At 42.6% G+C, this 24,661-nt stretch overlaps 1 protein-coding gene across 1 annotated transcript; it reads right to left on the reverse strand.

Moving 5' to 3' along the window:
• Positions 1 to 950: 950 nt before the first annotated feature.
• Positions 951 to 1,769, reverse strand: LOC149175352 (uncharacterized). The gene has a single exon (XM_089421120.1). It carries the CDS (start codon positions 1,767 to 1,769, stop codon positions 951 to 953), a length of 819 nt encoding a protein of 272 aa, XP_089277246.1.
• Between the last annotated feature and the right edge of the window lie 22,892 nt (positions 1,770 to 24,661).

The following is a 24,661-nucleotide window of genomic DNA, read 5'->3' on the forward strand; positions in this document are numbered from 1 at the left end:
ATGTATGCATCCTATTCCATCCTGACTGACGTGCTGCCCATACATAGCTGGCAAGGGCATTTATGACTCTATATATGGCTGGTTAGCCCTTGCCGTGATGGAGGGGCGGCCAAGGGTGTACGGGAAATAGAAGCGCACTGTCTGGGAGTTGGGATGGAGAGAATGCTCGTCTGAGAGGAAACACCCATGACCTCTGCCGCGTCCGCTTCTAGTTGCTAGATACCTGTCAAACTGAAAATTCAAGGCCTCTGACAATGTTTCTAAGGTAGAAGAGGAGGGCTGACGGGAGGCATGTCCCCGCGAACTACCCCGGTAGTTTTCCGTTCCGTATGCACGAATCAATTGATCATATTCGATCACTTACTTGTTGCAGTAGCAGAATTCCTTGCCCCCTGCTCTTTACCCCACCCCCGGAGGTACTCATGGAAATGTGACAAAATAAATCCATCTTCCTTATCATTCTGGTTTGCAACTTCAGCATTTTGAGGAAATCTGGAGGAATTAAACAGTCAGCCGTGGAAAGGATTGAGAGGTGGCGACCAAGGGAGTTGGAAGCATACCATCCCCTACGCTTGTCCTCGTCTAGTTTCTGAGACCACTGATAGCCTGGGCTATCTTCCACCTTGCCAAACCTGCAAGTGCCGGAAAGAGGAGCGGGATAGAGTAACCTGCAGAGCAGAGTATCCACCATACTTACATATCTACAGGAGTTGGTGAGCTGCGTAATTGTAGCATTAATGTTTACTGACTGAGATATCAAATCATGGTTTGTGCGATGTCGGCTGGCACTTGCGTTGAGCCACTTGCTATTCCTTTTCGCTGCCATCCTTCTGAACTCTATGCTATACACCTGCATCCGAGGGTGATGAATCTTGTAGCACTAGAGAATTGCAGCCTTGTATGAGTTGTTCATCATTGGATTCACTTAAAGGTCTTGAGAAAGAATGGAGCTACTGATTGACTCCCTGATTAGCTAGTCTGTCTGCAACCTTGTTGGTCGTTCGTCGAATGCGTTTGAAGGTTATGCTTCTGGAGGCCCTTAGCCATTCCTCTATATTTTCCAATCTACTTAGAAGCCTCCAACTCGAGGCAATCTTTGCTGCTGGGGTGCCTAATTGAATCCTTGTAGCTGCTGCTATTAAAATTTGAGAATCCCCTTCAACCTCCAGAGGGAAGACGTCTTCCTTTTCTGCTATGCATAGAACTTTCCATAAACCTTCTATTTCCACAGCATTGTTGGTATCTTTGCCAATTGACCCATGATAAATAAACAGATCTGAACCAACCTCGTTTCTAAAGACCCCACCATAGCCTGCTGGCCTAGGATTCCCCTTAGCAGCCCCATCGAAGTCCAATTTGTAAGATTGTGAAGCCGGGGGATACGAGTGACGGGGAGAAGTAGTTCTGATAGGGGGATTAGTTTTGATTTGAGCTACGAAAGTGAGGTCCACATTCCAGTCTCTCAGAATGAGGCGTTCCTGAGGAGAGTCTGGCAAATCCGAATCTTGCCAATGTCTTAGTGCAAGAGTTTCCTTCAGATTTCGATTGAGAAGGAGCCATAAGGTATCAGGAGACTTGCTAAGACTGTTGAAGGTTCTATTATTTCTTTCCTTCCATAGGATCCAATAAACGAAGCCCGGAATGAGGCTCCAAAGAGAGTTGAGAAGGCGGCTTTCGAATGGATGCCGGGGCCAGTTTCTGATGGTGTCTGTGATGTTTCCCACACATCTGCCTGTCCTTCTATTGCATTGATCAATTATTTCCCACATCTGTACTGCTAATGGGTAGGTATCCAATAGATGCACAATGGTTTCTGAGTTGAGATTGCAGTTAGGACACCTTGAAGGTCCATAGAATCCGCGTTTTTGAATATTATCCCAGGTAAGGATTCTCCCTTTGCCCAGAAGCCATAAAAAAGTGGAAACCTTAGGCCAGATACCAGGTTGCCAAATTTGTTCCCAAATCTGATCCTTTACTATTTGCATGGGTTGATATAGGAGTTGGTATGCCTCTTTGGTGGTGAACATACCTTTTGGCGTATGTCCCCATCGTAATTTGTCCTTTTTATCAGAGTGTTTAATTTTTCTGAGATTTAACTCCTGGTCGATCTCCTCATGTGTTTCCTCTTGCCAATTTTCCTGCCAGGTGTTGGCTGCTTTCTAGAGTTTGAAGTCTTGTGGGGGATGCCTCTGCCAAAACTGATGAATATGGATTTGATTGGTTTGCCTCATCGAAGCTTTCCAGTTGGGTTTATGGAAGAGAGCGGCTAGTCTAGGGAGCTGTTGCCAAGAGTCCTCCCAAAATCTAGCTGTAGTGCCCGAGTGGACTTCCCAAAAGCTGTGCGCTTGAATGAAGGCACTCTGTTGCTTGGAATCATTCCAGATTATAGAGCCAGGAGTCATTGTGCTGATTCTGATGAGATCTTCCCATTGACTACCTGGTGCATATTTTGCTTGCCATAGGCGTGCCCAAGGAATGTGTGGTTTGGAAATCCAATTCCACCAGATACGGGCTCCCATTGTATTGTTGCTATGTAAGGGATCCCTCAATCCTAGCCCACCAGCTGATTTGTGTTGACAAACTTCAGTCCATTTGACCAGAGCCCATTTCCTGTTGAGTCCATTCGATCCCCAAAGAAAGTTTCTTTGTAGATTGCGGATTTTCTTGAGAACCCATTTGGGAGCTGCCAGTATAGAAAAGAGATAAAGGGGCATAGCTTGGAGAACAGATTTGATTAAGACAAGTCTACCAGCTATGTTGAGCGAACGGAAGGTCCAAGAAGAGAGCCTAGTCTCTAACTTATCCAAGAGGGTTCTCTAGGAGGCATGTTTATTAGCAGAGGCCAGCAATGGAGCTCCCAGATATTTTGCAGGAAGCACAGCTATCTGGAAGCCTAGAATCCTAGCAATGTTCCTCTGAGTCAGGGTGGGAGTATTGAAGAAAAAAAGCTGGGACTTGGAGGCATTGATGGAGGTTCCTGAGGCTTCAGAGAAGAGATTAAGCAGGTCTTTAAAGGCAGTGGCTTCTTGAACTGATGGGTGGCCAAAAAGCATAGTGTCATCAACAAACTGTTGATGAGAGGTGGGGGGGGGGGGTTCGTGTAGAGAGATGCCCTTTATAGAATGGGATGAGATGGCAGAATGAAGGAGGCGACTGAGGCTTTCAGCCATTAGAACAAAGAGGAAAGGGGAAAGGGGGTCACCTTGGCGGATGCCTCGGGAAGAATGAAAGGGGGTAGAAGGTGAGCCATTAAGTAGGATGGAAAAGCTAGGTGAAGAGATGAGGTTCATAATCCACTGTGTCCAAGTAGCGCTGAAGCCGAAAGCCAGTAACACCTGATTGATATAATGCCAACTGAGTTTTTCAAAAGCCTTGGAAAGATCTAGCTTTAGAATCATACCTGGATTTTTTATAAGCTTGAGAGAGTGGATTACTTCATTTGAGAGAATGATGTTGTCCATTATCTAGCGCCCTTCGACATATCCGGTTTGCTCGGTCGAGATGAGAAGAGGGAGAAGAGGATTGAGCCTATTCGCCAGGACTTTGGATATGAGCTTGTAAATGACATTACAAAGTGCTATGGGCCTGTATTTGTCAGGCATGTTTGGTTCATCCACTTTAGGAATTAAAGCTATGAAGGTGGAATTAAGGGAGGGAAGGATCCAGTGCATCGATCTAGATTCCTCCACCATTTCCCAAACCTTTGTTTTAATGAGCTCCCAAAATGCATGAAAGAAGTTGGCTGTAAAGCCATCGGGTCCAGGCGCTTTTCCATCCTTGAGTTGAGCCATGGCATCCTCCACTTCTTGCTTGGTGACAGCTTGGAGCAACATTTTGTTGTGGTCCTCCGAAACCAGTTTAGGAATATGCTGCGTTAATGAGCGTATGGCCTGATTCCTGCATCCTGGCGGCTCCCTGAGAATATCCTGAAAGTATTCTTTGAATTCCTGTTCCACATCTTCATGTGCCTCTAATCTCTCCCCCTGGTGATTGTTTATGAAGGCTATGTTATTATGCATTCTCCTCTGAATTGTTGATCGATGGAAAAATTTTATATTTTTTTCCCCATCCTTTAGCCAGTTGATTCTGGATTTTTGTCGCCACAAAACTTCTTCTTGTTGCCTTCGTTCATTGATCTTAGTTGAGAGGGACTGCTCCTGTTGCACATATTCCTCTGTTCTTCCCTCTAAGATAATTTTATGCTGTAATGAGGCCATCTGCTGCTCCAACTCTTTCCGATTTTCTAAGATGTTGCCAAACTGAGTTCTGTTCCATGACTTGAGAGCCTATTTGAGATGTTTTAGTTTTTGTTGTAATTGGAAAATCTTGGCTCCTGCTGGGGGGTGGAATGACTTCCAGGTCTCTTCTACGACTTCTTTAAATTTGGGATGCGAGAACCAAAAGGCTTCAAAGCAGAAAGGTCTATTGCATTTTGTGCCTAGACGCGACCACTAAAGCATTATGGGCCAGTGATTGGAGCCCGCTTAAGGCATAATGGAAGCATGAAAATCCCCCCCTAGGTGTATTGCATTGTTCGATATGAGGAAGCAATCCAACCTGGATGCAATATGCTGAGGTCCGCTTCTTTTGTTGGTCTAGGTGTACATACCATTGGAGGTTTGAAGGTCCATTAACTGATTGTTGTTGATAAAGTCCTTGAGGCCGTAGCTGTCAGCTTCCAACTTCGATCTGCCTCTGGATTTTTCCTCTAGAGCCGTGATGATATTGAAGTCACTGCCCCCAATCCAAAGGGGGAAATGCCTTTCTGAGTTGAGTGCTGCGAGTGTATCCAAGAGATCCATCTTTTGTTGTAAGTTTTGTGGAAAGTAAACATTGGAGAGATGGCCGTGAATGTTGGTCCCCATTAGATGAAAGGTGGATTGAATGAAGAAGTGTGAGGCATGAAAGTCTTGAAGGGAGAGTATCTGCGGGTTCCACAAAATTTCCATCCCTCCTGAAGCACCTGATGCATCCACAGAGACTGAGCGACATCCTGGCCATACCTTGTTTAGAATCCTTTCCAGTACTATACTGTTTCCTTTGGTTTCTTGAAGAAAGACAATAGAAGGCTTTTCTTGCTAAATCATATTTTTTAACATTCTGTGTTTTGTGGGGCTATTGAGCCCTCTCACGTTCCATGATATGAGCTTCATGAGGAACCATGGGGGAGAGATTTGAAGAACCTGGTCAGCTTGGGGAATCTACCAGAGTCCACTAGCATTTCTCCTATGATTATTGTCCTTTGCAGATCCGTTTTGCGCCCTCGTTTTTTTGTGTCTCTTGGGATTTTCTTCCCATCCCACGGACTGCTGGCCTGAATGCCTAGGCTCTTATTGTGTTGTGCTCTAGCCATAACTACTTCTAGCCTTTCAATTTCCCTGGGGGGTATGGTGTTGAACTCCTTTTGTTTGCATGCTGTTTCCAGTTTGACAATATCTAGACTTTCCAGATTTATGCTTTTGGGTTCCTCTTCCATGTGGATCGGCGAGTTCTGATCTTCCTCATTTGTCTGATGGTGAATGCTGAGAGCTAAAGCTGCATTGATTTCCATGGTGGAAGACTTTTGGGCTGTCTCTGGATCAAAGATTTCAGATGAGGTGGAGGCGGGAAAGCTGGCGAGAGTTGAGACAGGTGTCGGCACTTCAGAATGAGGGGCCTTGGTGGGGGAGGAAGGTGAGGGATCTGCTAGAGGGATATCAGTGTGAATCTCCATAGAGTTAAGAGAAGTCAGAATTTCAAATCTATTCTGGGATTCAGGCCTTTTGGAGGTGCTGGGAGCTGTGGGATTTTTCTTGGCATTCCTTCTACGGTTAGGGACCTTTGTGAAGCCTTCAAAGTCTTTGCTAGAATCATTAGCTGGGGCTTTGGATTTAAGATTAAGAGGACAATCCCTGAAGAGATGGCCATGCTCATGGCATTTTCTGCAACGAAAAGGTATATGCTCATAATCTATAGTTTGAATCCACTCATAATCATCATGAAATAGACTTACCGAGTCCGTGAGTTCTTTGGTCAAGTGCATGTGAATGCAGATCCTGGCATAGGAGGTGTACCTCCGGGTTTTTGTTTCTTTGGCAACTTTGATGAATACCCCCAGGCTATTGCCTATGTCCTTTAAGGTCTCCTCCCTCCAGTATTCCAATGGCAGAGAATACAATCTTATCCATACTGGAGCCCAGCTGAGATCTTCCGTGTCTGGGTTGAACCTTTCCTTCCAGTTACGAAGGTACAGTCCTGAAGAGTTGAAAAAATATGGGCCTCCTTCGAAGATGCGATGTTTTTCTTCCAAGTAGTTGAAAGTGGTGGTGAAGAAGCCTTTGGGGCCAAGCTGCAGAGAGACTTGTCCTTTGGGCTTCCATTTGGAAGCTATCCAGCCATGCAGGGCCTTTTCAGTAGGCCAGAATCCCATGTACTTGCCTATGAGTGCATGATCCGTCATATATTGGATTTCGCTATTGATTCTCTGACTGGGGAGCTCTACTTTTATTCTTTCTGCCTTCTTTGGAATGCATGTCGTAGAAGATGCTTTTGGCTGCATCGCTGATGTCTTTTGGTCATTTCCTGTGTCCTTTACAGCTTGAGAGTTTGCCGCAGGGTCTTCAAAAGCCTCGGTGGCAGTCTCATTGTGCTGGTTGTACTGAGGGAGCGTGCTTGGATTGATCAAAGGGTCTGCACTCTCTGTTTTGTTAGAGGATAAAAGGGCGGTTGCAGGGGGGATGAGCCCACCCTTACAAAGGGCAAATCCATAGACGGGCACTCAGCAAGAGAACTGAGTCAGGGGCTCTAGTTGCATAGAGTAAAGAAGGGGGAAAGGGGTAAGCACGCGATCCCTGGCGCTAGCCACATCCGAAGAACCCTAGTGCGAGTTGCAGAGTGCTCTTTCGTTTTTTCTAGCCCTAGTGCCTGGAAAAATTAATAATAAAAACATATTAACTTAAATTAACAACGAAAATATATCATCAATTTTTTATTTGTATGATCAACAATCGCCCCACCCACCGCCCCTCACATTCTAAAAGGGCATGCATTAACATTCTAGTGTAGAAAAAGTAAATCACGAATAAAACATTCCAAAATTAACTATATATATATATATATATATATATATATATATATATATATATATATATATATATATATATATATATATATATATATATATTATATGAAATGTCTATTTTTTTTAATAAGTACAAAAAATATATATATGTAATGGTGCCCCACCACACCCACTGGCGCTCTACACCATCCGCCTGCCCCGGGTGTCCCCACTGCCGTTCCCCCTCACCCACGAGCGCCCTCCCTCTCTTCGCCCAACCCCCCAGGTGCTTGCCACACTCCACTCCACCCACAAGTGCCCTCCTCCTCTCCGCCCAACCCCCCTGGGCGCTTGCCACACTCCACTCCACCCACCCACCGGCGTCCCCCCTCTGGGGTGCCCTCCCCCGGCCACCCAAGCCACCCACCGGCGGCCCCCCTCCCTCGCGCCCCAACCCCCTCGCTGCCCCCCCGGGCGTGCCCTCTCAACCCCTCGCCCAGGCGCCCGACCGCACCAACCACCCCCCGAGCGCCCCAACCCAACCCCCCCACCCCCACGGGTGCCCATCCCTCGCACCCCCCACCCGGGCACCCTTCCATCCCCCGTGCCCCAACCCTTCCACAAACCCACCCCCCCACCCCGGGTGGGCGCCCCAACCGACCCTCGCCGGCCCAACCCATCCAACCCCCTCCCCACCCCAGCCCCCGCCAGGGTGCCTCCCCTGAGCGGGTGCCCTCCCAACCCCCGTGCCCTCACCCACCCCTGCTTGGGCGCCTTACCACCCCCCACGCCCCAACCCTCTCAACCCCCGGGTGGGCGCCCCCTCCCAACCTACCTGGGCACGCCCTCCCACCACCCATGCCCCACCCACCACCCCAACCCCTGCCCGGGCGCCCTCCCAACTCCCCCGGGCTGCCCCCCCTCCCCGGCGCGCACCCCCCACCTCCCCCCGGGCGCCCCTCCCCACCTCCCCCCTCCCGGGTGCTCCCCACCCCACCCTCCCTCCGCCCCAACCCCCCCAGGTCGACCCTGCCTCCCACCTCCCCCCACCCGGGCGCTCCCTGCCCCACCCTCCCTCCGACCCCTACCCCAACCCCCCTGGGCCGCCCCCACCTCTCCCTCCCCGGCACTCGCCCCCCACCTCCACCCTCCCTCCGCCCCTATCCCAACCTCACCGAGTCGCCCCCCTTCCCCCTCCTCGACGCCCTCACCCCCCTCCCCCCAGGCGCGCCCCGCCCACCCTCCATCGGCCTTACCACCCGGGCTGCCCGCGCCCGCGCCCAGCAGGTAGCAGGGTGATTCCTGGAATCGCCCTGCCGCTTGCCGGGCGGGGGCGCGGGTAGCCCGAGTGGTGCTGGCCAAGGCAGGCGCCACCCAGGCTGCCCGCGCCCCCGCCCGGTAGGCAGCAAGTCGATTCCGGGAATCGTCCTGCCGCTTTCCGTGCAGGGGTACGGGCGCCCCGGGTGGTGGGGCCAAGGGAGGGTGGGCAGGGTGCACTCGGGGGGAGGGGGGTTGGGCCGGGGGCGCTCGGGTGGAGGGGGTTGGGGCGGGGGGTGCCCGGGGGTTGGGGGGGCGGGCGCTGGGGTGGGGTTAGGGGTGGCGTGGGCCGGGGGGGTTGGGGCGGGGGGTAGGGTAGGGTAAGGTGGGGGTGGGACGCCATGCCCAGGCAGTAGGTGGGGTGGAGAGGGGCACACCCGGGCGGGGCGAGGGCTGCGGGCGGCGGGGAGGGGAGGTCGGGTGGAGTGGGGCACGACGCGCCCGGGGGGGGGAGGTGTGGTGTGGAGGGGCGGGGGGTGCCCGGGCGAGAGGGGGAGGGGAGTGTCGGGCGCGCCCGGGGGTGGGGTACGTGGGGTGCTGCGGGGCGCCCGGGGGGGTTGAGGTGGGGGCCGGGGGTTGTGGTGAGGCAGTCGTGGGGGCAGGATGGGTAGAGCATCAGTGGGGCTGGGGGAGGGGTGAGGGCGCCTAGTGGGGCGTGGGGAGGTGAGAGAGGGGCGTGAGGGAGGGATGGGCGATGGAGCAGGCTAGGGGGGGTGAGGGCTCTAGGGGTTGATGGTAAGGGATGAGGGTGGCATTGAGGGGGTTAAGGGGGTAGGGACCCAACCCCACGACAGGCGGGCGAGCCGCTAGGCCGCCCCCACACCCCCTACCGCTCCCCCATGCCCTCACACCCCGCCCGACCTCCCCGCCCACCCCGCGACACCATGGCAGTCCACCCACGGGTATTAAGCGATTGAGTTTGATCAGGCCCACCATGCTCACGATGGATGTAATTGTTATTTTGGCTCAGGAAAATTATTAATTTAAAAAAAAAATAAAAAATCTTTTTCATTAAACTAATTTAATATAAAAGTTTTCAAGGAAAAAAATTTAACTTACCTTTCAATTGCGAGAATTCTTTGTTGAATATGTTGTTGATAGTGATTTAGCTGCTCCACAAATTCACGAGTCTTTCAACGATTTTCAGAAAGCCTGGATGTGATGTGAGTAATAGTGATAATGAAATTTTAATATATAAGTGAAATTACGGAGATGTTTTACTGTACGGTTAATATGGGATAATTTGTTTTAAAATATTATAAAACGAATATTATAGATTTGTTTTACAACGGGTTGAATGTGGGATAATTTGTTTTAAAATATTATAAAGCGAATATTGTAGAATTGTAAAGCGAATATTATATAGTTTAACTATTAAAATAATTAATGTAGAAGGTGTAGTGCACAATTTTAATTTTAATGATTTATTTCATAAAAAAATTTAGTTTACATTTTTCAATAAATTGTAGAACAAAATAATAAAGGTAAATAAATTTAACAGACTTTTTGGAGGCAAAATTTCATTCTTTAAGCTATATAATATCTTTAGGAGACTCTCCATTTGTATCATTCAACATCTTCTATTTGAAAGGGATGGATTGTTCTGATAGTGAAGTTTCGATTTATACACCATCAACTTCTTCATCGCGTAACAACTCTATTCATATTGATGAATATAGCGGGAATTCTTCCACTATGAATAGAAAGTCAATTCTTCCACTTAGTCCTGATTCTAAGGACTATGAGAGCAGCACTGATGAAAGAGGGGATGGAGAATTTCAAATAAATAAAGAGTCACAGATTCCACTTAGTCCTACTTCTAAGGACTATGAAAGCCGCAGTGATGAAGAGCATGATGGTGAAGTTCAAAAGAACGGAGTGCCACGATGTCCACTTAGTCCTAATTCTGAGGACTATGAGAGCAGCAGTTTTGAAGAGCATGATGGTGAAGTTCAAAAGAATGGAGTGTCACGGTGTCCACTTAGTCCTAATTCTGAGGACTATGAGAGCAGCAGTTTTGAAGAGCATGATGGTGAAGTTCAAAAGAATGGAGTGTCACGGTGTCCACTTAGTCCTAATTCTGAGGACTATGAGAGCAGCAGTTTTGAAGAGCATGATGGCAAATTTCAAAATAATGGAGTGTCACGGTGTCCACTTAGTCCTAATTCTGAGGACTATGAGAGCAACAGTGATGAAGAGCATGATAACGAATTTCAAAAGAATGGAGTGTCAAAGTGTCCACTTAGTCCTAATTCTAAGGACTATGAGAGTAGTAGTGATGAAAAGCATGATGTTGATTTTCAAAAGTATGGAGTGTCACAGTGTCCAGTTAGTCCTAATTCTAAGGACTATGAGAGCAGCAGTGATGAAGAGTGGGATGATGAATTTCAAAATATTGGAGTGCCACGGTGTCCACTTAGTCCTAATTTTGCGGACTATGAGAGCAATAGTTATGAAGAGCGTGATGATGAATTTCAAAAGAATGGAGTGTCACTCTGTCCTCTTAGTCCTAATTCTAAGGACTATGAGAGCAGCAGTGATGAAGGATAGGATGATGCAATTAGTCCTAATTCTAATGAGTATAAAGGTAGCAGTGACAAAGGATGGGATGTAGCATCTTCAATAAGTAAACAGTCACATTTTCGACGTAGTCCTAATTCTATGGACTATGAGATTAGCACTGACAATGCATATGAGGAAGAATATCCATTAAACATCGAGTTAGATTTTCCATTCAATCCGAATTCTAAGGACTACGACGGTAGCACTGAAGAAGCGAAAGATGAAGAATATCCTCCAAGTCAATATTTGAAAAGTAGAGCTGATCATAGTTTGGATAACATTCCTCTTAATGATGATGGAAAACCTTATACAAATGATGATCCAATGATGGAGATGTTGCCAAGAAATATTGTATCGAGGAGTAGGAGCAGACCTTTTCGTATCAATGCAAGTTGTTCTAGTTATACAAGGGGTAGAGCAGAATATCTGACGAGAAGAAGTTCTATCAGTGCTCTCATTTCAAGTGAATGTTGCCAAAAAGATTGCTTGAAACATATGGATTTCAAATTTGCATTAGAAAGCAGGAAGAGATATTTGTCAATGAATAAAAGCATGCAAAATTCATATTTAGTTGGGTGCATGCAATCTACATTGTCGAGTTATGATTATCATATTGGGACTTTATTTATCTGTAGAAAAGGTTTCAAAATGTTTCATTCGATTAGGAATTTTCGTTTCTCGAGAATTCAAGAAAATTTCGAAAAGGATCCCACATTTTATTCAGAAGTACGTCATAAAAGACAGTTTGGGCCATTATCAAATACTACAATGTCATGGATGAAAGATTTTTTTTCAAAGCATGGAGAGTGTATGCCAAATAGAGAGACAATACATATTCTAGATAATTTTTCAAGACGAGAAATCTACAACTTATACAAAGAATATGCAAAAGGTGCTGAGGGACATGGCCAATTTATTACATATCAATATTTTGTGAAGATATGGAAGAAAGAATTCAACAATGTCCATATTCCTAAGAAGACAAGGATGGGGATTTGCAGTACATGTGCTTTTCTTAAATCAAAAAGGGACAAATGTGAAGGCTCAAAAAGAGGTAAGCGTTCATAACTTTAACTTTTAAAATTGTATAGTCATCAACTATGAAAACATATTTCTTAATGAATTTCTTTTATGTTGTGTAGATTTAATTGTCAAAGAACTTCAGGAGCATCGCGAACAACAAAAAAACGAAAGGAAGAAGTTGTACAAGCATTGAAAGAAGTGTTATGATAATCCGAATAAATATTTGGGTTTGATAATTGAAGGTATGGACCAGAAGAAAACACTTTTACCACATTTTGTTCGCACACCCAAAAATTTACAGGAAGAAAATTTTATTCAATTTCACTTGGTCGGTTGTATGGTCTTCAATGGGAAAATGTTGCCAAGGGTGTACTTCACAGCTCCGAATATTCATAATGATGCAAATCTGACCATAACCATAATTCATGATGTGATTTCTCATTGGTCTGGTAATCTTCCTGAAGTTTTGTATCTACAATTGTACAACACTTGCCGTGAAAACAAAAATCAGGTTGTTTTTGGATATGTAAACATGCTTGTTGAATTGAGAATTTTTCAAAGGGTATAGGTTGGTTTCCTTCTTATTGGGCACACTCATGACCATATTGATCAAATGTTCAGTCGTTTTTCAGTCACATTGAGGAGGAAGGAAGTTGGGAGCTTGCCATCACTAATTGAATGTATTAAGAAATCATACATACCAGAGCCTACTTTTGATGTGTTGGAAGAAATTGTTGACATGCGAAGGTTTATTCTGGGATCATATGGTGAGGGGAAATGCATTGAACAACTTAATGACATTAGCTTCCAACATGAATTTTGTATCAAAAAAATTGATGGGAAAACACTAATATGGGGCAAGAAGTATTCAACTACTACAGAATGGGCACCGTCATCAGGTTTGCAATTTTTAAAGTTCATTCCAGATCATCCAATATTTGCATCAAAAATATTGTTATTACAATCAGTTGGTGAAGTTCATAATGCACACAGACAGAACAGAGATATAAATTATTCTGATTGCCTGGAAGAAATTAAAAAATGTATTAGATATACATATGAGTACTTTGACATTGCTGATTCAGTTTGGTGGGAGTCATTTTTCAATAATCAAAGTGATATCATTTCAACAACAAAAAATGGAGATATACCTTTGAAAATTCCATTTATTTGGCCACAAAATGTGTCGAATGAACATGAGGAAGTAAACATTGTTGAACAGCAACACTCTCAAGGTATTATTAATTCTTCACAGGCAGCGGAAAGAGAGATGTATATTGGTTCCAGAAGATCTCGTGCACAACGTGAAGCCATGGAAGACCTTTATAGAGGTTCAGTACAGGATATTAAGGAGGGTTGCATGATTGCAGTGCTAGCAGATGGAGATCCCAATGGCTATCCATTTTGGGTTGCTAAAGTTATAAAGGTCTTTACAGAAAATGAAGATGTTACAAGTGTTGAAGTACATTGGTATGCCAAAAATACACACCCATTCAATGGTGTGTATAAGCCAGAGATGGTAGTTGACAAAAAAAATGGCAGAAAAAGAAAAAGAAAGGGTACAAATATAAATCGCCGCCGCATAGACATATTAAAATTGGAGGATGTTGACATACTTGTTTATGACTTCAATTTAACAAAGAGAGGAACTCTTCGCTTCAAGACGATAGAGATTTTGAAAAGGCTGTTACCAGAAGGAACAGTGTTGACATGGGAGTCAGCTGAAACCAGTCATAGATCTAGAAGAATTTTGAAACCTGAAATGTTGGGCATGCATGTGGACTCAGATGGGGCACTAGTTGATGAAAGAGAAGAATATGGAACATCTTCATCAACATCCAGTCACTCATCTGAAGATGTGAATTCTGATGGTGTGAAAGAAAATATGAGTGATTTTGAATAATTGTTTAAGACAACTTATATAACTGATATATGCATCGTATCTTCAAATAAAATTAATGTTTTCCATATGGTGTTAAATGAGAAGTTATGAGGCATTTTTATGTTGTTGGATTATATGTCTTAATTATTATAAATTTTATTGTTTAAAATATCTACAATGCAATATTAAATTAGAGATATAATGTATGTTTTATTCAATATACAAATAATGACTTTTGAATTCATTTAGTGATGTAATTTGTTCATAATGTCATGGTTTTTTATTTTTTATAGTTGAAAAAATTTCAATTTTTTTTTGTATCTAGCATGTTATGGTTGAAAACATGTTAAATTTATACTTAGGCAAGAAAAATGATATTCTACCAAAAACATTAATGTGTTTTTTCCCTCATAAACAACTTTGTTTGACACATAAAAATTTGGTTTTATTAGCATTTTTTAAAAATTTTGAAAATTGACCCTAAAAAAAAATAAATCATTGTTCCAGTATCATCACTTTCATTTTGAAGCTATATTTTGCACGAAAATTTCATAGTAAATTTCGTAGTCATTGCCATTTTTAAAACATGTTCAAAATTGATGCCTAAAAAATAAAAACATCGTTCCAGTATACACACTTTTCGTTTTTAGCACTGTTTTTGATGTTTTTTTTGGGGTTTTTTGGCCAGAGTTCCTGTTTTGAGTTTATAGTTCCCGTTTCAAAGTTTACATTGTTGATTAATGAAATATTACAAGTACATTGTATATTAGTGGAACACTAGATCTAGTAGTGGAGAATGAAGCTATAACTTGCTTCTCCAAAAAAATTATTTTACCTCCTATGCACCACTAGAGAAGCAAAGGCAAAAACTCTCAAAGTCCAAACCCTTTTTTTGAGTTATGAGGGCTTATTTATAATAAATGACAATGACTCTTGAGTTTCCTCATGACTCTTTAACTTTTATGACCTATGGGCTTCCATATAACCTTTCACATTGTACATATGACTCTTTACATTCCACATGTGGCTCTTCACATTCCACATGTGTCTCTTGGACTTCATTAAATTAAACTTATTAATTTCAAAATATATAAGACAATGGTTACATAAGACAAAACTCTAATAAGATAAAATATCTTCACATAAGATAAAGCGACAAATTAGTAGCTTCGACATGGAGTTCATTGGTGATGTATGAGTTTCATGCTCTAACTCAGTTGCAATGACATTAACTCGGATAAGCAACTCCACAACATATCACATCTTTACATCCAATGCCTCTGACAATATGGATTTGGAACTCGATTGCACACTATTCCACAACCAATATAATTTCATATGAACTTTAGCTGTGTTGAGAAATCTATGGCATCAATAGATAGGTGATTTATCTACTTTGATAATTGCTTGTGAGTGCCTTTTAACTTCTTGATTACGATCTTCTCTTTCTTATGTTATTATTGTGTTCTCTTCATCAATACAATTACCAATGCATGAACAATAAAGAGACAAGAGATACAGTATATATGCTGTCAGCAACAACCAAAAGCTCTCACTCTTTGAGAGGAAAACCCAAACACATTATTCTTATAGAAACTTCAATTGATGAATACAAAGACCATGACAAAGACCCTTGACACTAGAGCCCTTCCAATACAAAGTCACAAGCCTCCTCTTTACCCTTAGGTCAATGTTTCTCTTCTTCTTCCTCTTCTCGACTTCCTTCATAATTTCAGCCTCTTCTTGTAGATCTGCAACTTTTTTCTTCACAACAGAAACCCTAGATCATATTTTGATCCTTGAATAGTCTCCTTTTATAGGTAGACTCTTTTCACTTCTACTCGGCTTCCTTTCAACGAAGTCTTCACCCAATCTAGATCACCCTTATATGACAACAATATTCGGCCTCCCTTTGCAAACTTCAGATCTGAAATCTTCACATGTGTGAGGGTAGACTAGCCCAAAAACAATCCCACAATGATGTCACTATATTCACTATCCCTTCCTCTTCCTTCATTGATGTTAAGGCTCCTTATAAGATGATTTTCGCACTTGGTTATTTCAAACTTGCTTGACTGAATTGTCCTCTTCCAAATGAGGTCGAGCAGTGCTATATATAGTGGTTTATCCATGATTATTAGGCTGACATGATCATTGGAATAGGTCGACATCATCTTTATAGTATTATCCCTTTCATTGTAGGTTGACTTGAGTGAGGACTAGTGACAAGGTCTTAGAGGGTGAATTACAAAAACAAAATTGACTTGTAGCATGCCTTTAATACATGACAATGACTCTTTAGACTTTTATTACTAGATGAAAAAATACCTAAGGATCACAATGGGAGCCTTAACTAAAAATAAAATCTCTTTCTCATGAAACCCATGAGGCAAGCATTACAATAATTTTATTTTTCTTCCTTACATATTTTACATAAAATCACAATTACATGTCATTATGAAGACCGAGCCTAGTTAGACTTTTCAACAAGCTGGTGTTATTTCATACTGTAGAATAATTTCCTTAGTGATGTCCAAGCCTTACTTACCTGTTGCTTGACTGATTTTCTCAATGTACTGCTTAATCTCCTACATAATGACATCCTTGCCTCTGATCTCTCCTAATGAACCCATGAAAGGCATTCCATGTTTCTGTATCACGGACTCCAAACCACTATGAAATAAACCATAATCAACTATAGTGTTGGTTTCTTGTTCAATGAGACAGGTGTAGTTCTGAATATAGAGTCTCAACTATACTTTTTCCATCCTAGCAACAATTATGTCTTTCTTGAACAACTTCTCTGGGATATCTTGATAATTGACACCCCACTCCTATATCAGATCGACAACTTTCTTTGCAACATTTAGGAGCTTCAAGATCTCTTGATATTTATTTAATAATCCAACCATGGGTTCCACCGCCTCATGAAATATAATCATTTCATTATATAATTGCTTCATAATGTCCTCCAGTGGCCCTAGTTCCTCAAGTATAGTTGAATGGAATTGCACTATGTTGAGACTACTAGAAGACAACCATTGATTCTCTATGGTGAGATTATCTGCTTGTCACTTTGTCGCAACCAACTCTCTCCTCAATTGTGCATTCTCACTCATAAGATATTCTAAGTTATCTTGTGTTGTTGTCACAAAAGAAACATTAGCTTCCATGACTGCTTGGGGGTTTCTCCTGGTGGTAGAAATTATTACCTTCTTAGTGGATACAAAGGCTGGATGTTTCAGAACATTTGGGAAGTACCTTTGTCTTTCTTGATTGATCCTCTTCTTTAATTGATTAAAGGTAACATTACATACATCCATGACCATATCTTCTATTGGAGGTGTGATTTCCATCTTCTTGAATGTGAGATGGCCACCTATAAGAGGATGTTATGATGGAGTGTCTAGTTAATCTTCAATGGGATCAATAAAAACTTCTTCCTCCAGTTCTGCTTCTATTTATTGGGCCATTTATTCTTCCTCCAACCTCTGTGTGGATTCCTCCTCCTATGACTTCTCTTATTTCTCTTCTTCTTCTATCCTCCTCCTTTCTTCTCCTGCTTTCCTTATTTCTTCCTTTGCTTCCTATTTCTATCTAAGCAAGTCATCCTGATTTCTCTTTCCTTCATCTTCTTGCTACCTCTTTGCATCTAATATTTTCCTCTCTTATTCTCTTTGCTTCTTTTGCTACTTAGTCTCAATAGCACCTTTTCTCAATGGATCATCTTTAAACTTTCTGATACTCCCTGCTCTTGTATCATGCTTAATCCTCTTCTTAGGAGCTACATTGCATTCTTGAGCAGTTGTTGCTTATTGTACCTCCTACATGTGTACATCTGGAATCTGTGGAGCTTGGGAGGGACTTGCCTAATCTCCTAGGAAATTCTTCCTTAATGCATTGTACCAATTCTTAATCTTTTTATCCTCTGAAGTAGTCATTGGTATGTATGCCCAAGTGTACTGTATTCTATCACAAATTTGTGTGCACACTTTTCTAGGATCATATCTATGAAAACTCCTAGTTCCAAAATGAAGACGCTTGAGTTCTTAAATTTTAGCTTCTTCCGCCTTGAGGCTCTTCATCTCATAGACTCCAATACTCAAAAGAAGAGTGGGCTAAGGATCATTCTTCCTTATATGAAGTTGTGCAGATAATTTGTTGTTCAACTAATAGGCAACTTCTTGCAAGACCACCTTGTTAGTCACATATCGTGGCATAACATGAGGGGATGCCTGGAATCAAAAGCATTTGATGTATCTGCCGTCTGATGTAGCAAAAAAATATCAAATGTCATGCAATGCCTCCTTCACCTGATCATTCATGCAAGGAGGATAAATCACATATATCATTTGATAAAGAACTACAAATAAATGCTCTTCCAGTCGGTCATAAACTCCTCTGAAACTTGTCTCTAATAATTGACGAGTCTCATCATTGAGTAATTATATAGGCCTTAATTGGCCTTAATTCACCTCCTAGCTTAGTCAAACCAACTATTCTCACAACCTATTGCATACTTTTGATTATATTTTGCTTATGAGATGAGTTAGAGTTAGATATTTTGCTTTGTGGTCTAATGTGCATGTAATGCAGGAATAAAGGATAAAAGCAAGGGAAATGCAGGGATAAAAGGTAAAAGCAAGGAACTATGGTAAAAGACCTTGGTAAAAACTCGGATGAGATAAGGGAGAGGAATTACAGGAGGTAAATCCTCCTCATTTATGGCCCATACATTCGAATATCCCTCCATAAGCTAAAATTACACACAGCCAAATCAAGAGTACTAAAAGATAGCTAAGCAAGTGGAAGTACAAGCAGCCTCCCTATTAGAAGGCAGTCGAGCTAGTGAAAGTGAAAGGACAAGTTACCATTAAGTTGGGAGTTGTACCTCCCTAATTTTGAGGGAAGTCATTGAGGCTTCAGATGTATAAATAAAGAGGCTTAGGACCTCAGTTTTTTTAGTTAGTCAGCTAGGCAATCACTAGTCAGTCAATTAGGAAGTATTCAGACTTTTTTTTTCCAGTTGTAGACTTGTAATAGTTCCGATGGATACATTTTTTTATTTTATAATGAAGATGAGTTTCGATTTGAGCCAGCACTGAGTTAACTCAGAGGGTTGAAGCTCTTAGGTTAGGGCCCAACCCTAGTAGCCAAATCTCCTCTTTATTGTATTGTTAAGTAGCATAGCTTCCTTCTTTTTGTTCATTTGCTTAATCAAATGTATTCTCATTACATCAGCAGTATATACTCATGTTTTCTGTTCATTTACTCAAGCAATTCATTTCCATTGCAGTAGTAGCCTAGATGGATGGTTTGATTATTCATTTGGTTAAATATATGCATTTTCACTACAGTGGTTTAGCAAAGATTCATGGCTTTCCTATGCATTGACTTAAGTAGTTTCCTGTTTTCCCTTCATTTGCTTGAATAGTTGCAGTTTCATTACAATGGTGCAAAACAGAGTAGTTGTGTTTCAGTTTGTTCCATTCATGCTTTCATCTAAGCAGTAGGTTGGCAAAGAAAAATACCCACAAAGTTTTTCACAGGTGTCTTGGCCTCACCTCCTCCCTCTAGGACTATGGTGTGAGGAAGAAACCCTGCAGCAACCCAGAAAACACAGGGTTTTGATTTCCATGGAGTTTTGTCGTTTAATACAGTCACTGAAGTCATTTCATAATGCTCTTCCCCTTTAAGGTCATCAACTCATTCGCTCTCCTTCTATTTCTCAAGCCTCACTCAAATTCCCATGTCTTTCTCTGTTATCCTGAAATGCTCAGCGAGAGTCGCTAATTCATGTTCAAACTATTTTTAACCACCGATCGCCTTTCACTCGAAAAACCCACCAATTTTTGCCCAATCCACTTTTTGTGTTTGAATTTCTGCCTTTTAAATCCCCACTGTCGATCTGCCTTGTCAGATCTGACAGTTATCGCGCACCCGCTCACCAACCTACTCATTCACCTCTCTGCCGTAGATCTACTTTGCTAGATCCAACGGCCTTCGCACCATATCGCATGGATTTCTGTTCGAACGTTATCGGGCTAAGAGCACGCGAGATTGGCGGTTTCCTCATGATACATGTGGGTTGGGGAGGCTAATCACATGAATTTTCAAAGTACCATTTACGGCTTTGAGGGCACGTGAGATACAACTTACCGCCCTCCAAACCCGCTCATCATTTCCGCACGTTTCTTTTCGCGCTCCAACCTACCGTCGATTTGACCTGCCAAATATGACAGCTGTCGCATCACTCAATCACTTTATCGCCTTGAACTCTCCACCGTCGATCTGTCTCTTAATACGATGGCTGATGCTTCATGCGATCGCCAACTGGCTTGGCCGATCTCTGTCATTCGTCTGCCGATCACCTACACGATATAATCCCAACCGTCCATCCTGTTAGTCCACCATGTCCGCCCATTTGCCTACGTACCCTCCTACTGTTTGATCTCAACTGTTCATTTACCCTTCACCTGCCTGATCCAATAGTCCTCATGCGCTATTGCTCATTACGTCCTCTTTTCACCATTTTTCCCTCTGGGTGCTTCTTTCGCTTCTACACAGACTTAGCCTAATTCCATTTTTGACCCCTTAGTTTACTTTTGCTGCTTTACTCTTGCAACTTAGATAGTTAGCATTAGATTAGTGTTGCTTAGCAATTCTTCTTAGTCTAGCTGTTTTCATGATTAATTAGGTTATGGTGATTTAGGTTTTCATGTTGTTATCTTCATTTCTGCAGTAGAATAGCTCTCCCCTAGAATAGGTTTTCTCTCCTTCCATCAAAATCAAGCTTCTTCTGACCCTATAGAAGTTTGGCTTGGAACCTCTGGGGTCTCTTGCCAGATGAGCAGTGACAATAGGCAATACCTTCACTTCTACTTGTGTATATAACACAGTCACCTCCAAGTTTGTACGAACCCTGGGTTGATAAGTAAAGCTGGTAGCCCTGGGAGTTGTAGCATTCTTGCTGCAATACCTAGGCTCATCACTTTTTGGCGTCGTTTCCAGGGAGGTGTCAGAGTAGTAGTGATTATTGTTTTCTTCTATTTCTAGCCTTCAGTTGTCTTCCATTAGTTTATTTCTATAAAAGTAATCTAGTTTCTTTCTTTCATTTTTTCATTTATTTGCTTTCCTTTCCATTCTGCAAGATAATCTAATTTCCTTTCCTACAAATAGAATTTCAATTCAGTAAGTAGTTCTCTTCCTACCAGTAGTCTTTCATTCAACAATTTCAACTCAGAAAGTAGTTTCCTTTTGTTAGGGTTTTCATTCAATCAACAATTTCATTCTGCAAGTAGTTTCCATTCTACTAGTTGTCTTTCATTTAATTAGCAATTTCCTTTCTGCAATTACTTTCCAGCTTTAAAGAAAAATCTCACAAAAAAACCAAAAACATTTCCTTTCTTGCCTTGTAGGATTAGGGATAATTCTGGAAAATTCTTGCCAAATACCCCCACCTCATCCAATAGTAAACCTCCCTTCTTCTTCACTGATGGTGAATTGGAAGCCCCTTTGGTTGAGCAACCTAACATATTTGAAGAACCTATAGGGGAAGAAGAAGAGGAAGAACCTATTCCTACTGAACCAATGGTTGAACACTTAAATATCAAAGGAGATAGAGGGATAATTGTGAGTGCCTTCCCCATCAAGGAAACCAATGGGGACACTAAAATAAAGAACATAAGCCCCTCTGCTCTACCTCATTTCCATGGCTTGACAACAGAGGACCCTGACACTTTCCTATTTGAGTTTGTTGTTTTCTGCCAAACCTATGACTACACAAATGATGAGCAGAAGTTGAAATTGTTTCCATCTACCCTCAAGGAGGTAGCATTGTGCTGGTTCATGGGTTTACCTAGAGATAGCATAACAACTTGGGCTCAGATGCAACAGGCCTTTAACAACAAATATAGGGACTATTATAGGTCAAAGGAAACCAAGGATGAGATTTTCAGGATGACCATAGGCCATGATGAATCCCTAGAAGACTATGAAGAAAGATTCCAGCTCAGTTACAAAAGGGCCAGGTGCACACTTGACCCTGAGTCACTGAAGCTGGTCTTGCTTAGAGGAGTGAGGGAGGATATCCTAGACACCTTACATATGTTATCAAGAGGAGATATCTACCAACTACCCTATGAGGACATCAATATTGTCTTTAGAAACCATTCTAGGGTAGCCAAAAACAAGGGTAGAAGTAGTCAACCTATGGCCAGTACATCGTCCTCCAACTCATCCATCAAGGGTGAAATTGGAAATATGTTGGAGGACTTCAAAAGTGAGATGCTGCAAACCCTTTCCTTACAATTGGATACCATGAATATCAGAAGAAAGAAAGAGGAAGCAGAGAGAGCCCTGGCCATCTTCTATCCTAGGTGCACCAGAAGGCATCCTAGGAATGAATGCCCATTAAACTGTATTGAGATTTGCTCAGTCTGTGAAGAAAACCACTCTACAGACAAGTGCCCTTCCTTGTGTAGACTCAAAGCTGTATACCAAGGAGCTGAAGGGGTCACTGAGAAACTTTGCTACATTAACCAAAGAAGACCTCCTGGGCCTAGACCATACCAGCAGGGTATGCAAGGATCATCCCATGCATATTACAGACCCAACCAAAACCCAGTTCCAAGAAGTTCGGGACCCCCTACCAATCCTTCCTGGTCTACACCTGCTCCTTGGTCCTATGCATCCCAATATCATTCCCAGCCACCCAACCAGTCATTTCAACCTTATAATCAACCACAACATCAGTGGAACACCCCACCCCAGGGGTGGAGGCCCCAATTCAACAATGTTCTAGCTCTATTGCCTCCATCACCTACCCAACCACAACTCCTTCACTTTGCTCCACCTAGGCAACCCAAGATGCCTTCCCAACCAAATACAAACCCAAAAAATAGGTAGACCCAACAAACGTATGGTGGAGAGACATCATACCAAACTTATGTTATTGAAATTCAGGAGATCAACCTGAGATCTGGGAGAATTCTCCTAGATAACCAACCTCCCTCTCCACATGAGGAGGTTGAGAAAAAAAGAGAGGAACACAACCTTAAAGCAAATCCTCCCTTTCCTGAAAGATTAGCCCAACCACACCAACCTACCTAGAAGAAACTGAACTTCCGGGAGAATTGAAAAACCTATGTGTAAAGATTCCCCTTCTCTAGGGAATCAAGGATGTGCCTATTTACAATAAATTTATTAAGGAGAAGTGCTTTAAGCATCCAGGAAGAAGAAAAAGGGATGTCCCTACCATTAATGTCATTGAGTAGTTATCTGACTTAATGCTGGGGCAGGTAATATGTCCAAAATAATTAGACCCTGGAAGCCCTATAGTCAATGTCCACATCAATGGCACCATTGTCCCACACAATTTGATTGATCTTGGGGCTGCCCTTAATGTGATGATTAAGGACACCATGCTCAAGCTTAACCTCCAAAGGTCATTAAGGAAGACCACAACAGTGCTGCAACTTGCAGATTGTTCCATAGTCACCCCTGAGGGAATTGTGGAGGATGTGATGGTCTCCATTGATTCTTGGGAGTACCCAGTAGATTTCCTAGTTCTTCAGCCTAAGGCTAAGCTAACTGGTTACCCTCTCATCCTTGGGGGGTCATGGTTGGTGACAGTTGATGCCTACATTAGTTGTAGAGCTAGGAATATGACCATTAAGAATAGGCATATGTCCAAACAATTAGTCCTATACCCTCCTTCTCAACCCTCCCTAGAACATGACTTACCTTTATGGTTGGAGAAGGAGGAAGAATATGAGCTCTATTTTGTAGAACTTTATACTTTGGAAGCCATCATAGGAGGAGGACAGCAAGATGAGGATGATTTAATTGAACACCTGCTCCAAAGTCCAACTCCTAGTCCATTATCACTAGAAGAAGAAGAAAAGGAAACACTGAACAGTCATCAAAGTGACTTATGCTTGGCCGATTCCAACCGAATCTGAGTCAAAACCATATAATTTGGCCCAGAGAAAACCTATCCATCTCTCTCTACTTCAGAGGAGGAACAACTATGCAACTTGTTGAGGGAGAACCTAGAATCCTTTTCTTGGAACTACAAGGAAATGAAGGGAGTACACCCCTTGGTGTGTACTCACCACATATACATCAAGGAAGGTTGCAAGCCAATTAGACAACCACAAAGGATAATGAATCCAACCCTAAAAGACATAGTCAAGGAAGAACTGCAGAAATTGTTAGATGCAGGGTTCATTTACCCTATCTTTGACAGTGAGTGGGTCTCTCCTTTGGTGTTAGTTCCCAAGAAGAATGGGAAGTGGAGGATTTTTTTTTATTATACGGAATTGAACAAGGCCACAAAGAAGGATCACTTTCCCTTACCCTTCATTGACCAAGTGTTAGATGGCCTGGAAGGGAAGAAGTTCTTTTCTTTCCTAGATGGATTCAGTGGGTACAACCAGTTCCAAATCTACCCAGAAGACCAGGATAAGACCACTTTCATGTTGGAAATAATACTGAGAGGGGGGGGGTGAATCAGTATTATCACATCAATAAAACTTTTTCATTTCCATATTCAGATTCATATATGCTACTTCCACAACTTCTTATGATTCAGTTAGTTGATCCTTAATGAGTGCATTAGAACATTATCAACCATATTAATAGTAAACAAGTGCAGTAAAATAGAACAGATCATCACACATAAGCCACACACATGAACACCATGATATAAGGTGGAAACCCAATGTGGGAGAAAACCACCTGCTGCAATATGTCTCTATCTTCTTTTAATAAGAAACTCCTTTTACAATGATTTTGTACTAGTGCAGTCCTTTACCAGTATGCAGGCTACAACCTGC

This window comes from Pinus tabuliformis, chromosome 4_1, assembly GCF_031772625.1.
Source record: "Pinus tabuliformis cultivar Carrire ecotype Pingquan chromosome 4_1, CPIR1, whole genome shotgun sequence".
In the NCBI taxonomy this organism is placed as follows: domain Eukaryota; kingdom Viridiplantae; phylum Streptophyta; class Pinopsida; order Pinales; family Pinaceae; genus Pinus; species Pinus tabuliformis.